This window comes from Arvicanthis niloticus, chromosome 5 (genome assembly GCF_011762505.2).
Source record: "Arvicanthis niloticus isolate mArvNil1 chromosome 5, mArvNil1.pat.X, whole genome shotgun sequence".
Lineage (NCBI taxonomy): Eukaryota > Metazoa > Chordata > Mammalia > Rodentia > Muridae > Arvicanthis > Arvicanthis niloticus.
Window position 1 is genome coordinate 55936612 of NC_047662.1, and position 20029 is coordinate 55956640.

Below are 20029 nucleotides of genomic sequence, written 5' to 3' on the forward strand. Positions count from 1 at the left end.
TTGTGTTGGTGAAGATTTATATACTAAGTATGTTTTAGACTTGGTGTCTAAATGCCCATTGTGTATCTAGAATTGTACATTTTCTTTTTTGTACTTGAAATCGACTGCTTAGGGTGTGGCACAGCCTTTGGCCCCAGAATGGAGGCATTGGTTATACTTCATCTGTGATTGGATCTAAAAGTCATTGCACTGTAAACAGGACACTTAATAGGTATTGTGGAATACAAACTCTGAGTTTAAAAGTTGCAATTAGTGCAGAATGTGTCGAGTTGATTCTACACACACACACACACACACACACACACACAGACACACGACAGACAGACAGACAGACAGACAGACGGATAGATAGATAGAGTGAGTGAGTGAGTATAACTTAACCTCACTTTTGAACTGTTGTAAGTCATTTTTGTTTAGTTTCCAGAACTCAGTTAAAGAAATTTGGGCTTTGATTTTAAACAAATAGTCTAATAGATCAGGTTTCATTTTGTGCTTTAGAAATAAAGATAAATTTTCTTTTAGTTTTCTTTAATGTGGTAGCGGCTTGAAATATTACTAAGTAAGGTACTGTAAAGCAAATTTGTTTCTATTTTGATAACAGGCTAAATTTGGCCGGAGGTGGACTAAAATCGCAGCCCTAGTTGAAAGTCGCACAGTTTTACAAGTGAAGAGTTATGCCAGACAGTACTTTAAAAACAAGGTAAGCAGAATACAGATGTCCTAAATAATGTAATTTAGGAAAGTCAGGAAGTACAAATACTCAATGCAAACTATAAGTATAGTCTAGATTGTTTTGATTTTGATATTGTTGAGATGGGATCTTAATATACAGCCCCGTCTAGCCTAGAGCAGTATTACAATCCTCCTGAGTGCCATTATAGGCACGAAACATCTCCAGTTAAGTAGTCATATTGTTAAGAGTTTCTACAGTTAAAGTAGTAAATACTCAGAATATATAAGTGTTTTGAGCCCTTAGAAAATGACTCTGTTATTTTATGTGTGTGTGTGAGCATGCATGTATGCCATGGCAGGGATATGGAGGTGGGAGGACTGTGGGAATAGGTTCTCTTCTTCCACCATGTGGATCCTGGAGACAGAACACATGTTGTCAAGCTTGGCTTTACTCTCTAAGCCACTAGTCCATTTACTGTCTGGCCCACTAGCTTTTTATTTGTTTGTTTTGTTAATTTTTAAAAACACTTTGTGGCATCCATGTCCAGTCTGTAGCCCAGGTAGAAGTGAAGTGCAGCACACCCATGCTGATGTACATGATGTAGTCTCCAGCACCTCTTCCTTGTTCTGAGTGATGCTGCTGTTAGATTCTGTAAAGCAGTAGCATTCCTGAGAGGAAATGGTAAACAGGCTTAATGCTTTCTCAAAAAAAAAAACAAACAAAAAAAAAAAAACAAAAAAAAAAAAACCCAACTTTTTTCTTTTATAAAGTTTGCACTGTGAAAGAAACCTGTGGAAATTTTAGAATTTAGGAGATAGAAGTGCTAACTGATGAATTATGAAATCTGTTTACGAACAAAGAGGTTTTTATTATCGTTATAAAAAAACTGTCTGAAAAACTTAATAACCTTGTTCAGAAAGATGTATTTAAGGTCAAGTTTCTTAATTTTTCAAATAATTTGTTCTGTATTTAGCTGTGTATGTTTTCTGAGTTAGGATAGTTCATTTTATTTTATATATATGAGTGTTTTGCCTACATGTACCTGTGTTCACCACAGTGTATGCAGTGCCCTCAGAGGCCAGAAGGGTTTGGGCGTTGGATCCTTAATTGGAGTTACAGGTGGCTGTGAGCCTCTGTGTGGGTTCTAGAAATTGATTCTGTCCTCTGGAAAAGCAGCCTGTACTATTGCTGAGCCAGCTCTCCAGACCAATTATGTAGTGTTGATACTTAGAATTTCTGACTGGATTCATTTAAGCTCTAGAAGTATATAAAATTTGGAAGTGTCTTAAATGAGATCTCTTTTTCTGATGTAAATAAAGTTCTCAATATAGCAAAAAATTTGAATTAGCCTAGTTGTTTATCACCAAATAACTGGATAATGAAAAATAGAGTTACAAAATTCATAGGAAAATGGATACTTAAAAACACACACACACACATACACACACACACACACACACACACACATTAAGCAAGACCACATTATCTCAGGAAGGGTGTTCTCCTTCATATAGGCAGTCTAGTCAATTATGTATGTATATAAGCAAATGTATGTGTGGGTATGTATGTGTAGAAAAGAGCACAAGAAAGGCTAAATATCAGAGGATAAAATGAATACAGGTGATGGACGTGAAATATGAAAGAGGATATAGAGCTAACTATAAGCTTTTCTGGTCAAGTAAAACTAAAACACCAAAATTCTGTTAAGGATTCTTCATTTTTGGTGGTGGATAAGTGCATAAAAATATATTCAGTAGTGGAAGTGTGAAATCCAGTATAACGCTCCACAGCTTCAGAACGGCTGCTCTAACTGTGTAGAAGTTCACTGTGGTGTATAGATTTTAGGTCTGGTTAATTGAATCTAATAGAGACTTTGGTATGTGATGTTTATTTTACTTGCAAGTTGTTTTTTAAAAAATAAGTTTATAAGATTTTTTAAAAAGCAAATGAAGGTATATCTGTTAACATGTACTTAGTTTAAAAATATTTTTAAACTGTATTTTGTGTAAGGTGATTAAACTTCAAATCTTAATATTATGTGCGTGTTATTTTGATTCTTAATAAGGTAAAGTGGGGTGTGGCGAAAGAAATACCAACTCAGAAGAGCAGCAGTGGTCTTCAGGTTAAAAATAAAGAAGAAAAGATGAAGGTGTGGGCAAAATCATGTTTAAGGGGTCGTGCTGATCCCAACCTGAATGCTATAAAAATTGAGAAGTTATCTGATGATGAAGACGTAGACATCACAGATGAGCTAGATGAGTTGATTTCTCAAACATCACAGAAGAATTCCGGCAACCATCTTACCTTAGATGTTCCTAATAGTAAAATGTGTAAGACCGACCAAGGAGAATTATGCCACGAAGGTTCATCAGCTAAGTCTTCAGGAGAATGTCTTCAGAATGTGAAACAGAGTGAAGCGGAAGCATGTTCAAGCTCAGAAATTACATCACGGGCTGAAAAACAGAACAATAATGGCAAAAACTCAGTCGAATTAAATGAGAAATACAGTAAACTGGTTGAAGAATGCACTGCACAAGGTGGAGAACTAACAGAGGAAGCCAAGCACTTACCTTCTCCAGAGCCCTGTGAGGCTCAGAAGGACTCAAGTGGAAATGAAGTGGTTTTGCTCCCTTGCCAGATGGAGGAGGAAAACCATGAAGGAGAAGAGCTTAAGCCGCCAGAACAAGAAGTAGAAATAGACAGAAACGTCATTCAAGAAGAAGAAAAGCAAGCAATTCCTGAGTTTTTTGAGGGGCGCCAAACTAAAACACCAGAACGCTATTTGAAAATTAGAAACTACATTTTGGATCAGTGGTAAGAATTACATTGTACATGTTCTAAAAACTTGATACTCTGAAGTGTATTGATTAGGCCCATGTAGAATGGTGGATTTGCTAGAGATCTAGAGCGTTTGCATGTCTTCCTTCAGTCATCACAATTTAAAGTTTCTCATAGTAAACTTAACAACTTTGATAAACAAGGACATCCATTGCTATCAAAGCACCTCATTCCTCTGTAAACTGGAAGCCTGGCAAAAGGAAGTGACTGTTGGGTTTTGTTTTTGTTTTTTTTTTGGGGGGGGGGCAGCAGTTTCTTGGGGCAGTGTTAGGAAGCTGTAACTGTAGAACATAGTGTCCTGGGAAAGGAGAGAATTTCCAATTTTCACATGTATTTGAGTATAAATAAGGACAAACTTAGAGACAGAAATAACATTAAACATGGCTATAGTACAGAAGTTGTTGTCTGAAACAGTTCTTCAGTGCTTGTAACTTGGAATGTGGAATGAGCACAATTACTTATTAAACCAAAAGACTACCCTCCTCGTTAGCCCAAATGCACTGAAAGTGACTAGACTTGGTTATGATAGCTTATTGAGCCTCCTTCAAGCACCGATAGTTGCTGTTAATGTTTCAGAGTTCTTTGGGTGGGGAGATTCTCTGTTGTCCTTTGTTCTCTCCTCTATCAAAGGTTTCTCTGTCCTGCTTCACTGGCTTTCTACTAGAACCTAGGATGCTACCTTAGATGAACATTGTTAAATAACTCATTTCACTTAGATAACATTAATTTACATGGCTTTTAAAGACAGCCATGTTAAAAAAAAAAAATGTTTGCTCTTGCTTTGCCTCATAGTGATCCTGCACTGACACAAGCACTAAAAAAACCATCTTCTGGCTAAGGATGTCGTTAGAGTAAGGAACACATAAGAGAAGCAGCTGACAGTTACCTAGTGCTTTGTGGTTTACAGAAGGCTGCCCTGTATATCATCTCATCTGAGTCTTCACAACAGTCCTGTGAAATACGCAAGTGGCATCTTTGCTGTTTGAAACAGATTAGCACAGTTCTCAGATAGAGCTTTAGGGTACCTGCCTTTGAACTTTCAACCAGCCACTGACCCATGAAAGGTATTAGTCCAACTCCCTCATTCTGTTACTCCATATTACCTAAAAGTTGACAGCTTTTAAATGTAGATTAAATTAGATCTCTCTTCATACCTGGGTTTGGTTTTGGAAATAAAAGAATGGATAGCCAAAGCTGAAGGCCTTCAAAACAATTTCTACCTCAGAAATGTCACAACTTGTGCATATTTAATGTTATTGTAGACAAATTTAATTTGTTACACTGAATTTTGGATTTTAAATTAGCAGGATAAATTACATAAGTAGAGTCAATTATATGGCAGTAGTTTCCTAAGTCCTTTTCTTTAATACACAAAGTCTATTTGGCATTGTTGTTTAAATATGAAAATTTAATGGAAAAGTATGAAAGCAAAAGAAATGTTTTTAAAGAGAACATATAAAGTACAGAACAATTCAGGTGATACTTTTTGTTTAAAAAGGGAAAGTGTTAATCAACTGTTAATGACATTATTCTACCTTATTCTACCACATACCATACATTATATTTAAACCATCTTCAAATCTCTTGACTTTCCTTACAAATGAAAACATAAAGTACACAGAGGATGAGGACCTGTTTACAGGTCTCACGAGGTGTGAAGGCGGCTTCAGCTTCAGTGTTAGTTCAGTAGTTAAAGAGCTGTAACTCCGGCCTTACCTTCTCTTCCTTCAGAGCTTCTGGTGCTGGTTTTTTGACTTTTCGGTTCTGCTCAGGGAAGCTGATGTGTATGGCAATGCTCCTCTCTGTCCTGGCATCTTGTATTTGTTTTTGTCATACAACTTAATACCACTGAAAATGCTACCATTTTGTGAATTGTTGCCTACCATAGTCCTTTAAGAATGCAGGCAATGTGAAGACATTCTGTCTGTTTTGTTTATCAAGTGCCCACTGCTTAAGACAGTGCTTAGACGACAGAAGGCATTTTGTTGGAGGAAGAAGATCTTTGGTGAACAGAAGTATTTGCTATCTAAGCCATGAGTAAGCCTGTTGATTAGAGAAGACTGATGTAGACGAAGCCAGTTTTCGGGCTCCTACCATTAGTTTTCAATAGCTGTGCTCTTTCCTACATTCTTGTCATGCTTGTATAGTTTGTTTGCCTTTCTTTCATGAATCACTGAAGTCTCAGCTTTTCTGTGGAAGTTAAAGTATTCTCCTCTATCACAGTTATTTTCACCGTCTACGAACCTTGTAGATTTATGGATTTTAATTTTGTAGGTTTAGCAAGGCCTTCCCTAAGCACCCTATGTAAAGTAGTCTATGCCTGTTTGTTGCACTGTCTTCATTTAGGCTTTTCTTTCTGTTTAGAGCTATTGTTTGATAACAATATATATATTATTCCTTTATGTATTGAGAGTCTCCATTGGAATTTAAGGTCTTTGACAGTAAGAACTTTGCATTGTTTACCTCCCAGACTCTTGTTCCTACAACAGTGTCTGGGACATGGAACACAGATACTTACAGAATAAAATGTGAACAAGCAGTATCTGTGCTGTCAGTTAAGGCCTGGGTCAGTGTCTGCATCTGGATCTTACCACTTGTTCACATTAAGTAGGTGCTGTGGTGATTCTGGCCAGCTCGTGTGCTCCCTTCTAAGATGGGGTTGGTAAGGTCGTTCTCATAGCATTAGGAAGATTGAGCCTGTGAATCTAGCAGTGCAGCGTTTGCCTGATCAGTGATTGATTTCTACTATTGTAAAGTTCCCTGTTCCTGTTCAAAGTACATTAAGTAATAAGATTAGTATATGAATCTTAAATTTCTTTGGGAGTTTCTTGATTTCCTTTGGAATCCCCTAGAATTTGTCTGTTTTCCTTTTTAGAATAAGTTCTTACAATTAGAAATAAATATACAATACTTAAATATTTTTTGAGAGAGCTAATAATTAAAAGCATTGGCAAAGCTGGGAAAGCATGAGGCCAGTACTGTAACAAAGGAAGAGCAGGAGGATGTCTCAGTACTCAGTCTTCTCAATTCCCAAAGTGCTCTTTTATTCACAGATGCAGATGCAAATTGGTTCTATACAAAATAAGTTTCTATTTTCAAGGTTTGGGGATACCTGGGATCTGTTGAACTTAGTATTGGGGAAAGAATATTTGGAACACAATCATTCTAAAAATACTTGTAAGTTGTTGAATCCTTTAAAGATATTTTATATGTGAAAAAAAGGACACTTGGGTATTTTTTTGTTACACAATTAGGCATTGAGTGAAGGTAAAATTTTAATATATTTCATATATTAAAAGTTTTCCCCAGAAATCCTTTTAAAAATGTTTCTATTCATCCAAAATAATTGTACTTCCATCTTTTAATTAGGGAAATATGCAAACCGAAATACTTAAATAAGACCTCAGTACGTCCTGGCCTGAAGAACTGTGGGGATGTTAATTGTATTGGACGGATTCATACATACCTCGAGTTGATAGGAGCAATCAATTTTGGATGTGGTAAAAATAAAAACCCAACAACATCTTTTACTTGGCATTTTTAAACCTTATAGCACCCATTAATTTTTATGATGGTTCAGATTCAAGTGGATTTAAGTATATGGAATTCAGAGAGAGAGAGAACGAGAGAGAGAGAGAGAGAGAGTATAACATTATAAAATAAGTGTATTATTAAGATTTTGATGTTAAAGAGATTTCTGCTAATTAAACTGGTTCCCTTTGAAGATAGAATTTTAAAGGAAAGTATTTTATCTATATAATAGAAATAATTCATCAAAAGAATTCTTTGTCAAGTAGAAGTAAATAATTTTATGAGAAATCTAAGAATAGCCTATTTACTTTACAAATACAGGTTGAGATCACCATAACAGTTAAAAAAATTTAGATGTTGAGAACTTTTTTTTGCACATATTCCAAGATCCAACAAAGTCTAATATTTGAAGCATACCTGTTGTAACATATTTTGAATAAGGATTACTCACCCTGTACTGTATTCCTGCTAGATATGTTTTCTAGCAATGACTAAACAAAGGAAATAGCTTATGAACCTGTATTTTTAATTATAATAAAAACACAAAATATTTTAATGAGGTTGGTGAGATGGCTCAGTGGCATTTGCCCCTAAGCCTGAGACTTGAGTTTGATCACTAGGATCTACTTGATAAGAGAGAACCACCTCCCAAAAGTTGTCCTTTGACTTTGACATGCATGCACCTACACATGTACCCACGCATACACAAGCCTGTCATTCTTGAGTTTTCTGATTCAAAGTTGATGAGTAAACATGTCAGAGTGAATTCTATCCTATCACTGAATTTACATGACACAGCTCTGAAGAAAGCGGATGGTGATGGGCACCGGTAGTAATAAGGAACCAGAGCTTTCCCACCCCGGTGTTGGAGATAAGCCAGGGAGAGCTAACCAGAAAGCCTCTGACAGATGATTTCATTTTTGTGTGTTGAGAATGTACAGTCTATCTTAGGGTTACTCTTTCATGTAGATGGCTTTTGTGCCCCAAGCTCTGTGTAGAGACTAGTTTTTTAGGAAACTAAGTTATTTTAGATGCAGCCACAAAGAGATGACATACTGTTTTCTGTATTAAACTGTCAAAGTTAGCAAATAATCAGAAGTTACACACATTACTTATTTTTTAGATAATTGCTTTTATTGATCATAACAGCAATATTTATTTGAGAACTAAGTGGCACATCAAATGTATGATTGTGGGATAAGAATCATAGCTGTAGTCAGTATAGTATGTCTTCCTAATTAACAGATTGCACAGAATAATAGATTGTTTTATCTTTCCTGAATTCCAATAGAGCAGGCAGTATATAACAGGCCACAACCAGTTGATAAAGTACGAGTGACCGACAGAAAAGATGAAGAAGCAGCATACCAGCTTGCCTGGCGCCTGCAGTCTATGGTAAGCAGCTGCTCATTGAGTGGAGTCTGTATGGAATTTAAATGAAGAACATGTTTTCTCTTGTGTTTCACCTTAGCTATTTAATTGTATATGAGACAGAAACCAAATGAACTAGGAAACCCTTCAAATTCACTGGCAAAGTATGTAAAAACATGTTTTACTAAAGTGGTCTTGGCCTACTTGGTTTTGATTTATAAACCTAACATGTCAGGTGCTACAGAGATGGCTCAATGGTTCAGAGTTGGTTAATGGTTGCTCTTGCAGAGGACCCAAGTTTGGTTTAGCACCCACATGGTGGAGATTACAAGTTTTTGTAATTCCAGTTCCAGAGAGTCTAACATGTTCTTCTGGTTTTCTGGACATTAGGCAAAATACCCTAAACACTAAGATAACAAAAACAAAAAAGCATAGCACATACAGCTGGGTGTTGTGGCATGTGCATTTAGTCTCAGCATTCAAAAGGGAGAGGCAGGCAGATTTCTGTGAGTTCACCATCAGCCTGGTCTCCACAGTGAAACCATATCTCAAAAACAAAATAACAGTTATCCAGCAAGTTTCCTGTAAGCCAGTCACAATAAGATCTCATTAGTTTCACATTAAATTGGTGACAGGCAAAAACATCTCAGATTATTTTGGCTGTGAACAATTTCTACCTGAGTGTGCTGTCTTAAGAAAGGTTGCTTTCAAATGGCTCTTTGGATTATACAAGTTACATACCTATCTTTGGAAGCTGGTCCATTTTATGCACCTCAGATACGATGTTTGCAAATCTCGGTAAGTCATGGAGTCTACACATTTTGTGGTTTTTCAGTGTTTGTATTAACTTAGCACTGGTCTTTCTAAAGCTTGGATAATTTTTTTTTTTTTTTTCTGTTTTCACTATACCTTTTGCTCTCTGTTCTTTTCTACCACAGACAAATGGAAACAAATCCTTTTTTTTTTTTTTTTTGTTCTTCTTTGTGGTCTTAACATATTTTTAATCTTGGTATTTTACTTTCTAGGTAGTAATGGAAAGTAAAGTAAAATGGAAATCAAATTAAATGTAGAAAATCATTAGTGCCATGCTTTTTAAAGTGGTGCAATGATGGCACCGCCTAGGTCTTGCCTTGCCAGCTGCTGCCAGTGCCCACAGAATTTGGTTGAGTATCTAAGCAGAGAACTGACTGTTCACATTGTCAATAGAATACAGTTTATTGAGTTGATGATCAGACATCAAAGTGCTTAAGTAGTAGAGTTTTAGATAGGTATTGTTTAGATTTTGTGTGTTAAAGATTTTGCCTGGTTAATTTTGTTACTTTTGCCTTTTTTTTTTTTTTTTTTTTTTTTTTTTTCTTACTGTAGCGAACAAGAAGACGTAGGGTCCGAGATCCATGGGGAAACTGGTGTGATGCAAAAGACTTAGAAGGGCAAACATTTGAGGTAATTTGACCATATTTGTGGTTCATCCATGAAGCCTTGTTTCATTATTTTAATTCCTATATATTATGCATATAATTAGTTTATTGAAAAATTACCATTAATCAAACCAGAGGCAAATGGTACAGTTTATGAAGTCTGACTTGTGCTGAGAATTTTGATTCTCAGTCTCCACATTGTTGTCTCTTAGGTCAAGATGTGTATCGTATAATTATAAAAACAAACCACAGTAAACTGGCTAAGCTGCAGCCAAGCCACTTGTACTTCCGTCCACTTATCATCTGTCTCCTATGACTAGCCTGCAGAAAGCCGACTATAGTGTGTTCTTCCCTTAGCCCCATAAAATGACAACACTACAGACTTGTAATAACTAGCCAGATTTATAACAGTAAATCTCCAACCCCAAAATGCCTGGGCAAAGAACACAAAACTCATTTGATATAAATATAAGCTGCACACCTAGAATGGGCAAATGTACCCTACACTGCTTATTGCCCATCTATGAAATCTCTAGCTACTTGAGGCTTCTCCAGACCACATGGTTCAGCTCCATTTTCTTCTCCTGGTTCCATCTTGTCTCTCTATCTTGCCTCTCTCCTCTGAGCTTTCCTTCTCCCCATCTCTTCCCGTTCTGCCTGGAAGATCCCACCTCCATATCTTCGCCCAGTGATTGGCTTCCTGTTGTCCTTATCAGCCAATATCAAATAGCTAGGGGACATTCCCCTACAAAGATGTACCATTCTGAGCAGTTGATGTGCTCTATGCATTTCATTAAATGATATTCTTTTGAATGATATTTGATAACCAATTAAAATACTCTTCTAAATATAATGCATATTGAATTATAAGTATTCAAGTGTTATTTCTGTCAGTAGAAATTGGGACCCAGATAGGAAACATAGGCAACAAATTATTGTACGTATATACACATCCACTCACATGTTCACATATAAAATTTGTTGTAAATAATTAGTGTAGTAGAGTGGAAAGAAAGTATAAGTGTACTTACTAGCTTTGTTATCTCAAGTAGCTACTTAACTGTACTAAATCTCATAATTTTAATTTATGAAGGATGGATGATAGCCCTCTGAAAGGATTTTAAAAGAACTGAGATGAAGTATGTTAAGTCCTAGTATTAGTCATTCAGTAAAGCTGCTCAGACTAGGTACTCAATAAATGTTTCCTTTCTCATGCCCCCTACCTGCTCCTAACCTCACACCTGGACTCTTGTTGGCATCACAATAAGTAATATATGGTTCCTTCCCATAAGGTTGGTCTAAGGATATGAGGTACTCCCAAAGAGTGTGATGAGGAAAGAGTTCACAAAAAATGAGATGTTTGAGCCAAAGGATCAGGAGAAGAATCATCTCAGAATGTAGATGGAAGCGTTCTAGGCTGAGGGAGTTGCACAAGCAAAGGTACAGATATAGGAAAATACTAATATTCTGGGAAAGATGCATAGTATGTTTAACTAGGGTGTAGGGATGACTAGATTATGAACATTAATGTATTTAACTTGACAGCACACCATGAGACTATTATTACTGCTGTTATCTGCTTCATAAAGATGTGGAAACGGAAGTGTGAAGGCCCTGGAGCTTGGTGACGGTCTCTCAGCTAATGATGCAGTAGAGCTGTACGTTTCTGCTCCAGAATTTTATGATGCTGAAGACCCCAGTCCATGGTGCCAGAGATCAAACCAGGGCCTCAGATGTGCTGGGCATGCTTCACCACAGAGCTACCTCCTTAGCCCTTGGAATCTGCACGCTTGATTATCACACCTTCTTGATTAGCACATTGTGATGTTTGAGTTAAGGAAAAAAAAAATTAGCCACCTGAGACCTGAAAACTAGAAACTAGAAATGATAGACTTGAAGGTTTTTGAAATTTAATGACTGCTACCATTGATTGAAATGGGCAAGTCAGAAGAAGCAAATTTTCCTTTTGATGGGGCTATATAATTTGACATAATTTTAGAAGTATTGTTCAATATTTATTAGTAGCAAGGAAACAGTGTATACCAACTTGGTTGGTCTTGTTCTCACATGTCCTTAACTGTTATATTTATTCTGCCTGAGTAGCTGATGAACCCTTTGATTGGCTGTTTTGTTTTAGCATCTGTCTGTGGAGGAGTTGGCAAGAAGAGAAGAGGAGGAAAAGTGCAAACCTATTAAATTTTCCAAAGCTTCAAAACTTCCAAAAAGGTACAATGTTATGCTTATAATGTATTTCCTTAACTTACTACACATGGTTAGAAAGTACATGAAAAAATGCCCAGTAGCTGTGTTAGATACTTCTTACAAAATGTATCCAGGAAAATAGTTTTTTCTTTTTCTGGTTTGTGTGTGTGTGTGTGTGTGTGGGGGGGGGGGGGTGGTACACGCACAGGTGTCCATGTCTCTGTATGTGTATGTAAGCCAGAGGTTGATGTCAAGAATGTGCTCTGTTATTCTCACACCTCATTTATTAAGGCATGGTCTTTATCAGACTGCAGCTTGCAGATGTTTGTCTCGATAGTCAGCTTGACTGGAATTACAGCTGAGCTACTATACTCATCCAGCATTTGCATGGGTTTCTGGGACGCCAAACTCAAGCTCTGCTTACAAGACAAACACTTAACTGCTGGACCATTCTCTTAGCCTTGCTTATTATATTTTGGAATTTTTTAAAATTATTTTATTTCACTGATTATCAATTTGGGAAAATTTGAGCGAATGCTTCAAAGTTCTGGCACATTGAGTGTTGGGGATTACTGCCTGTGTATAACAGGAGTCATCCAACCCTAGACGTGGTCAAATAGTCTCATTTTCGGGTTGAATTTTCACAAGTTGGGAGTTTGTTGTTTTAGTGTGATACAGTAAGCTGAAATTGATAATTTGCAAATTGTCTTAGTCAATTGAGTTCCCTGGTTTTTCTAGGCATCTTACTTCCTGCAGATGCCCCATTAAATAGACTGCAGTTTTGGCCTCTCACTTTTCAAAGCAAGATGTTGAGAAATGCTGTTGCAATATATTTCCTTGGCAGGGCTTGGGTCCTCATTTATAAATTAATTAAAGCAGCTACCACTGTTTGTTGTGTTTAAGTTCTTTATGTGAACACAGTTAATCCCTTGACAAACCTTTGCAACATTAGTGTCACACCCATTTACCTATAGGATAATGGAGCGACAGAGAGACATACTGTATTTGGTTGTGCTGCTTGGTATAGAAATTGTGGTTTAAGCCCAGGCTTAGGAAGGCCCAGGAGTCCTTAGACCTGGTACTATAATTGTTACCTCTCCAAAATGGAAATTTAACCTTACCCTGTGGGCAAATGCACTAAGTATTTTTTTTTTTAATTCTTTTTGATAAGCCTAGACTCCTAATATTTAGACATTTAATATTCTGGATCTAAATGTGAGACTTAGAGTTATTGTGATTTTTAAATTGTTCTCTGTTGCCAGGAACCTCTTAAATCAATGCATTTTTTTTTTTTTTTTTTAGCTTTGTGCTCTTAGCATTGATTGATTGATTGATTGATTTAGCAATTTAGCATTTCAATAAAGGTACTATTTCTACTATTGATCACCAAATAAAAAGGTCTGCTGGAATAAGCCTTGGAAATCATACTTTAACACAGTTTCATATAGAAATCATATATATTTTGCTTAAAACTCAGATTTAAAAATTGTAGTGTCTCATTTACAATAGAGCATTCCCACCAAAAATGTCTGTGCACTTCACTTGTAATGATTATTTTTCATGGCCCATTAATATTAGTCACCTCTTTGCTTTCCTAGACTTGAGTATCTAACACCTCTGTTTCCATATCTGCTTTTGTGTTCTGTCCATTAAGTCTCTCTAGCTCTCTGATCTTCCATCCTCCGCAGCCCTTCAGGAAACAGCAGCCTGCTCCTGTCTGCAGGTTAAATTCAGAGACGTTCTTCAGTCTGCTTGCTCTTCAGCATTTATACATTCCCATTCCATCTCAGCCTGCATTGTTATGTTTTGTTTGGTTTTATTTAGTTTTATGTGTATGGCTATTTGACCTACATATGTGTAAGTGCATGCCTGACAGCCTTGGCAGCTAGAAGAATCTGTTGGATCCCTGGAACTGGAGTTATAGATGGTTGTGAGGGACTGTGTGGACACTAACAATCAAACCTTGGTCTTCTAGAAGAGCATCCGTCTTCTTAACCTCCAAGCCATTTCAAAGTGGCCCCAAATTTGATACATAGCTGAGGAGGACCCTAAACTACTGATCTTCCTGTTTCTCCCAAGTGCTAGGATTACAAGCATGTAAATAGTTGTTCCACTGCAGTGTTAGTATCTCTGGTCAGCTGAAGAGCTGTGTTTGTTTATCCCGAACCTTTGGTTGTTAAAAGACAATGAATTTCCTGCTTTCTTAATATTTTTTCCTTCAGGCAAAAGTTTGGGTTTTAGTTTTTTAAATTAGTGATTAATACTTTTTTTTGCTCCCCTTGAGACTATATTAATTTTTTCTTTTTCAGCTCATTTGATCCCTTCCAACTGATACCTTGTAATGTTTTCAGTGAAGAAAAGCAGGTACTCAATGACTGCTCATAATGCCGCAATTGGATGGGAAGTACCCTTTATCTATGTGTGTATATATATGGCATGTATATAAATTAATTTGACATGGCAGGGTACATTAAGGATCTGGCCAATGAGTCAGGCAGAAAATGAGAGGAAAGAGAATAGTTTCCTGCTGGGGCTTTAAAGCTTAGGTGTTTTAAAGTCTGGTTTGCATTGGACTTTGATGAATGGTGAGACCTTGGTGGGGTGGGTAAGGAGAAAAGATGGATATTCCTATCAGGGAGAAAAATCTCTCTTTTTATGCTTTCCTTCTCTTTTTATATTTCAGGAACCATTTCAGGTGAAAGTAGCTTCAGAAGCACTTTTAATAATGGATTTGGTAAGGTTAACCTATTGTGCTTTACTTATTTCTTGTATTATTATTATTTTTTTTTTTTTGTAGACCTAAGAGAAAGTGGAAGACAGATATTTCAGATTTTTAACTATTCTTTTTACAAGGAATTGAATTTTTTCTTTTAAAGGAAGGCCAGATAATTGCATGTTTTCATAGTTTAGAAAAAAATGGCTTGATGTGAGTTTTGCCGACTGTCTAGCATTATTTACCACTTACCATTTTGTAATAACCAGTGTCTGCTGTCCAGTAAATGACCAAAACTCCACATTGTCTAAAATGCAGAGGCCACTTATTTGTACTCAGTGCCTGCAGACAGACACCTCTACCAATTGTGTGTGCTAGTGCTGGTTTTCTACAGGAGGTTCTATAGGGACTTACTTGTGTCCCTAGAATTCAAATGGTGTCTTCCTTTTTAAGTGAACAAGCTCCATCTTCCTGTATATGGTTCTAAGTCTCTTAGGCAACAGGAAGAGTCTGAAGTCTATGCCCACTGCAGCTCCCTGCAGTGCCTCTCCTTCAGAGCTGTACTGCACTGCACTGACAGCATTGTTCCATGATAGCGAGGTGGATGTGACTCGGAGGCTTTGTTTGTGGATGTGGTCTGAGTCTGCCCTCATGTTTCTTTTAGCATGCCCACGTGTCTATGGCAGAGGTGATTGGCCTTTTAGGAGGAAGATACTCAGAGGCTGAGAAGATCCTTGAAGTAAGTCTTCTTTTTAAAACATTTCAGTTACCAGCTGCTATACCAAATATTTTATAGAAATCAGAAAATATAATGAAAATATTGATTTATATCTCTATGTGTGAGAATATGCAAGTATATAAAGTTATATATTCAGAAATGACTTAGCATTCCATATACTGAGCACATCTGATTTCTGTGAAGAGAGAGAGGATTCTGCCAGCCTTGGCTACACACTACTTTCACCAGAGAAAAGCTACAACCAAGGGCAGGAATGTTTGCTAGTCTTGTGGGTAAAAACTGATATTCCTCATTCTGCTGAAATTATTTTCATATGTAATAGGAATTGATGAAATGCCATTGGGTAGGCATTATGGTGCAACCTGGAAAACTAACCATTATCATGTCTTTTAGATTAGGAAAGTGTTAGCTAAATTTCTAGCCTACAGTCATACCTTTGGAGTTTAATTTTTGGCAAGTAATCCAATTGATTTCACTATAATCATGCAAGAACAATCTTTCACAGGTCTGTGCAGCAGAACCGTGTAACAGTCTGAGTACAGGACTTCAATGTGAGATGGATCCTGTATCACAGACACAGGCCTCAGAAACCTTGGCTCTTAGAGGCTACAGTGTTATTGGGTGGTACCATTCTCATCCTGCATTTGATCCTAATCCATCTTTACGAGATATTGACACACAAGCCAAATACCAGGTGTGTTTATAGTGTTACATACTGACATTTTGTAAATTATTACACATCCTCTTTTGATTTCTATGGAATAACATTATTATTTTTAGCTTTACATCTCTAATATTCTTTACATCTGCAGTTTTGAAATAATTTGCTTTTTTTCTTTTTTTCTCTCCATGAAATTACATTAGTAAGCATTTGTAAGGTCAGCAGTTGAGTATAGGCAGGGTTTTTTTTGTTGTTGTTGTTGGGTTTTTTTTTTGGTCTTTTAGTATAGACAAGATTATTAGAGCCTTTAAAAAACCAACAATATGCAATAGGACAGGATTTGTTATAACTATAGTAGTCGAAAGCATTAATACCTCTCTTGGGAACAAAAAACCCAAGTTTTGTTTTATTCAATTTTATGTTTAATGTGTATTTTCTATGTAGGTAGCTATTTGTAAGTTCTTGCTATGTTAATAAGAATTATAGTTAAATGATTTCACATTATAGTATATGAACACATTTGTAGTATTTGATTCATTTTGCCTGACAATGACTATTACTCTGTGGCCCTTCGTTAGCCTGGAACATGTGGTAATTCTCCATTCTGTCTTGGCCCCTAGAGTCCTAAGATAGATTTGTATCACTATCATAACTAACTAATATATGAGAGACCTTTTGATGCCTTTTTTTATTGGATATTTTCTTTATTTACATTTTAAATGTTGTCCCCTTTTCCGGTTGCCTTTTGTTTTTAACTTTGCATGTATGTATGTGTGGTGAGGTGCACACTTCTATGTGCTTGTACATGAGCCAGAGGAGAACATTGAGTGTCCTGTCACTTTCCATTTTATTCCTTTGAGATGAGACTTCTCACTGAACCTGTAGCCAGGATGGTACCCATCAGTGCCCTGTCTCCTCATCTCCCCCCGCCCCAGCACTAAGGCTACAGGTTCCATATGCATGGAACTCTTTACACCAGGTTTATTATGTGCATTCTGCATAGGTGAGTCCTATTCCTCCTGCTTGCATAGCAGCTACTAAGTCATCCACCGAGCCATGCTGCGTGGATTTTTTTTAAGGATCATTTCTGACGAAAAGCAGACTTTGGTCCTGAAAATAATACTTAAGGCATTTCATTCAGCTGCTGCTGTTTGGATGTAGCCCTTTTCTGTTTCCTTTTCTCCAGTTAGTTGTGTAGAGCATTGAGACTTGAAATTAATTATACTTTTCTTATCATTGCAGAGTTACTTCTCCAGAGGAGGAGCAAAATTCATTGGAATGATTATTAGTCCATATAATCGAAGTAATCCTTTACCATATTCCCAGATTACCTGCTTGGTTATAAGTGAAGAAGTTAGCCCTGATGGTACCTATCGTAAGTTGTCAGCAATAATAAGTTCTTGCTATCTCTATCCTCAAATGAAAGAACTTAGAACTGTAAAACTATTTAATGAGATAGATTGTGAATCAACCAAGGGCTTGATGTATGCCACCTAGTTAAATCAACCTCCTTCCTTTCATCCTAGTGGTCCCATGGCCTTGAGTAAAAGGAAAAAGATGTAGAGCAGTGCCAGAGCAGCCAGTGTGTATGCTGAGTGAGCATTGGAGGCATTGTAGTACATACAATATAGTTCTCATATCATGAAAATATTTTCATAAATGCAATCTTGCTTTCCATGATGTGCCATGTAAATAAAGGAAAAACAAAACCATAACTCCAGCTTTCTATCACCTCCCAGGATTTTAGGCTTCCCAAAGACAGACTGATTTCAGATTTCCTAAGTCCCATCTGTCTTGACATAGCCCATTACCCAACTTGGTTTCTCTGGGATGTGTGCCTCCTCTATGTCTCCTTGTGTTTGTCCCAGTCATCTATGTCTACATAGGAATTAATACAGCAGACTAAGAAAGGCAGGGAGGGAACTGTGATGGAAAGGAAGTAGTGGGAGACTCCGATCTTCTCTGTGTGTAGTTGTGTGTGATAGGCACTTGCAGTGTTCCCTTCCCATCGAATCAGGACATCTTTGTCACTAAACGCTATACTGTACTCACTTTTCAGTCCAGCATCTAGCACAGAACCTGGTATAAAGTGAATTCTAAATGAATGTTTGCCTAATAATTAGTTACGCTTTATTCTTAATCATCTTTAGGGTGCTATATACTTCATAGTCTTTTCAATCCTGTTGACTGCTAATATATCTTTTTTATATATAAATCTACAGTGTTTTTCTGCCTTAATGGCCAGTTTGTCTCTTAATGTAGTTTATTGTTTTTGAATTCCTAGTACCAGCTAATCAGCACTGATTTTTTTCGATCACCTCACTTTATTTTCTATATTTATGCCTTTACTCATCCCCAATTTGCATTTTTAATTGGATATTTTATTTATTTACATTTCAAATGTTATTACCTTTCCTGGTTTTCCCTCTGCAACCCCACTATCACTTCCCCCTTTACCCTGCTTCAGTGAGGGTGCTACCCACCCACCTACCCACCCACTCACCAACTCCTGCCTCACCTGCCTAGCATTTCTCTACACTGCAGCATCAAGCCCTCACAGGACCAAGGGCCTCCCCTCCCATTGATGCCAGATAAGGCCCCTTCAGCTCCTTCAGTTCTTCCCCTAACTCCTCCATTGGGATCCCTGTGCTCGATCTGATGGTTGGCTGCAAGCACCCGCATCTGTATTGGCCAGGCTCTGGCAGAGCCTCTCAGGAGACAGCTGTATCAGGCTCCTGTCAGCGAGCACTTCTTGGCATCTACAATAGTGTCTGGATTTGGTGTCTGCATGTGGGATGGATCCCCAGGTGGGACAGTCTCTGGATGGCCTTTCCTTCAGTCTCTGCTCCACTCTTTGTCCCTGTATTTCCTTTAGACAGGAACAATTCTGGGTTAAAATTTTGGAGATTGATGGGTGGCCCCATCCCTCAACTGGGGGGCCATGCCTAACCTCTAGATATGGTCTCACCAGGTTCTCCCTCCCCTTTGTGGTGCATTTCAGCTAATGTCATCCTCATGGGGTCTTGGGAGGCTCTTGCTTTCCTGGCATCTGGGACTTTCTGCTTGCTACCCACAGTTCCCATCCTCCATTGCTGCACACCTCTGTTCAATTTCCTGACCCTCTGTACATCTCCATCTCCTCCCATACCTGATTCTCCCCACTCTTTTTTCTTTCCTCCCTGATTCTTCTCTTCCTCCCAAGTCCCTGCCACCCTCTACTTCTCTTGATTATTTTGTTCCCCCTTCTAAGTAGGACTGAAGCATCGACTCTTCGGTCTTCCTTCTTCTTGAGCCTCACGTGTTCCGTGAGTTGTATTGTAGGTATTCCACGCTCTTTGCCTAATATCCACTTATCAGTGAGTACATACCATGTGTGTTCTTTTGTGACTGAGTTATATCACTCAGGATGGTATTTTTTAAGTTCCATTCATTTGCCTGTGAATTTCATGAAATCATTGTTTTTAATAGCTGAGTAAAACTTTATTGTGTAAATGTACCACATTTTCTGTATCCATTACTCAGTTGAAGGACATCTGGGTTCTTTCCAACTTCTGGCTATTATAAATAAGGCTGCTATGAACATAGTGGAGCATGTGTCCTTATTACATGTTGGAATATCTTCTGGGTATATGCCCAGGAGTGGTATAGCTGGGTTCTCAGGTGGTACTATGTCCAATTTTTTGAGGAACTGCCAGACTGATTTCCATAGTGATTGTACCAGCTTGCAATCCCACCAACAGTGGAGGAGTGTTCCTCTTTCTCCACATCCTCACCAGTATCTGCTGTCATCTGAGTTTTTGATCTTAGCCATTCTGACTGGTATGAGGTGGAATCTCAGGGTCATTTTGATTTGCATTTCCCTGATGACTAAGGATGTTGAACA

At 37.6% G+C, this 20029-nt stretch overlaps 1 protein-coding gene across 4 annotated transcripts in view; it reads left to right on the forward strand.

Moving 5' to 3' along the window:
• The window catches only part of Mysm1 (Myb like, SWIRM and MPN domains 1), a 38310-nt gene that overhangs the window by 11258 nt on the left and 7023 nt on the right, over window positions 1-20029 (forward strand). For 3 of the 4 annotated variants that reach the window (XM_034502376.2, XM_034502378.2, XM_076934655.1), the window contains exons 6-16: window positions 602-700; window positions 2739-3487; window positions 6881-7011; window positions 8334-8437; window positions 9779-9856; window positions 11969-12057; window positions 14343-14397; window positions 14717-14767; window positions 15411-15485; window positions 15991-16179; window positions 17389-17521. In XM_034502376.2, coding sequence (XP_034358267.1) covers window positions 602-700; window positions 2739-3487; window positions 6881-7011; window positions 8334-8437; window positions 9779-9856; window positions 11969-12057; window positions 14343-14397; window positions 14717-14767; window positions 15411-15485; window positions 15991-16179; window positions 17389-17521 — 1753 coding nt within the window. The remainder of the gene's footprint in view (window positions 1-601; window positions 701-2738; window positions 3488-6880; window positions 7012-8333; window positions 8438-9778; window positions 9857-11968; window positions 12058-14342; window positions 14398-14716; window positions 14768-15410; window positions 15486-15990; window positions 16180-17388; window positions 17522-20029) is intronic. The other variant, XM_076934654.1, reaches the window with a different exon arrangement.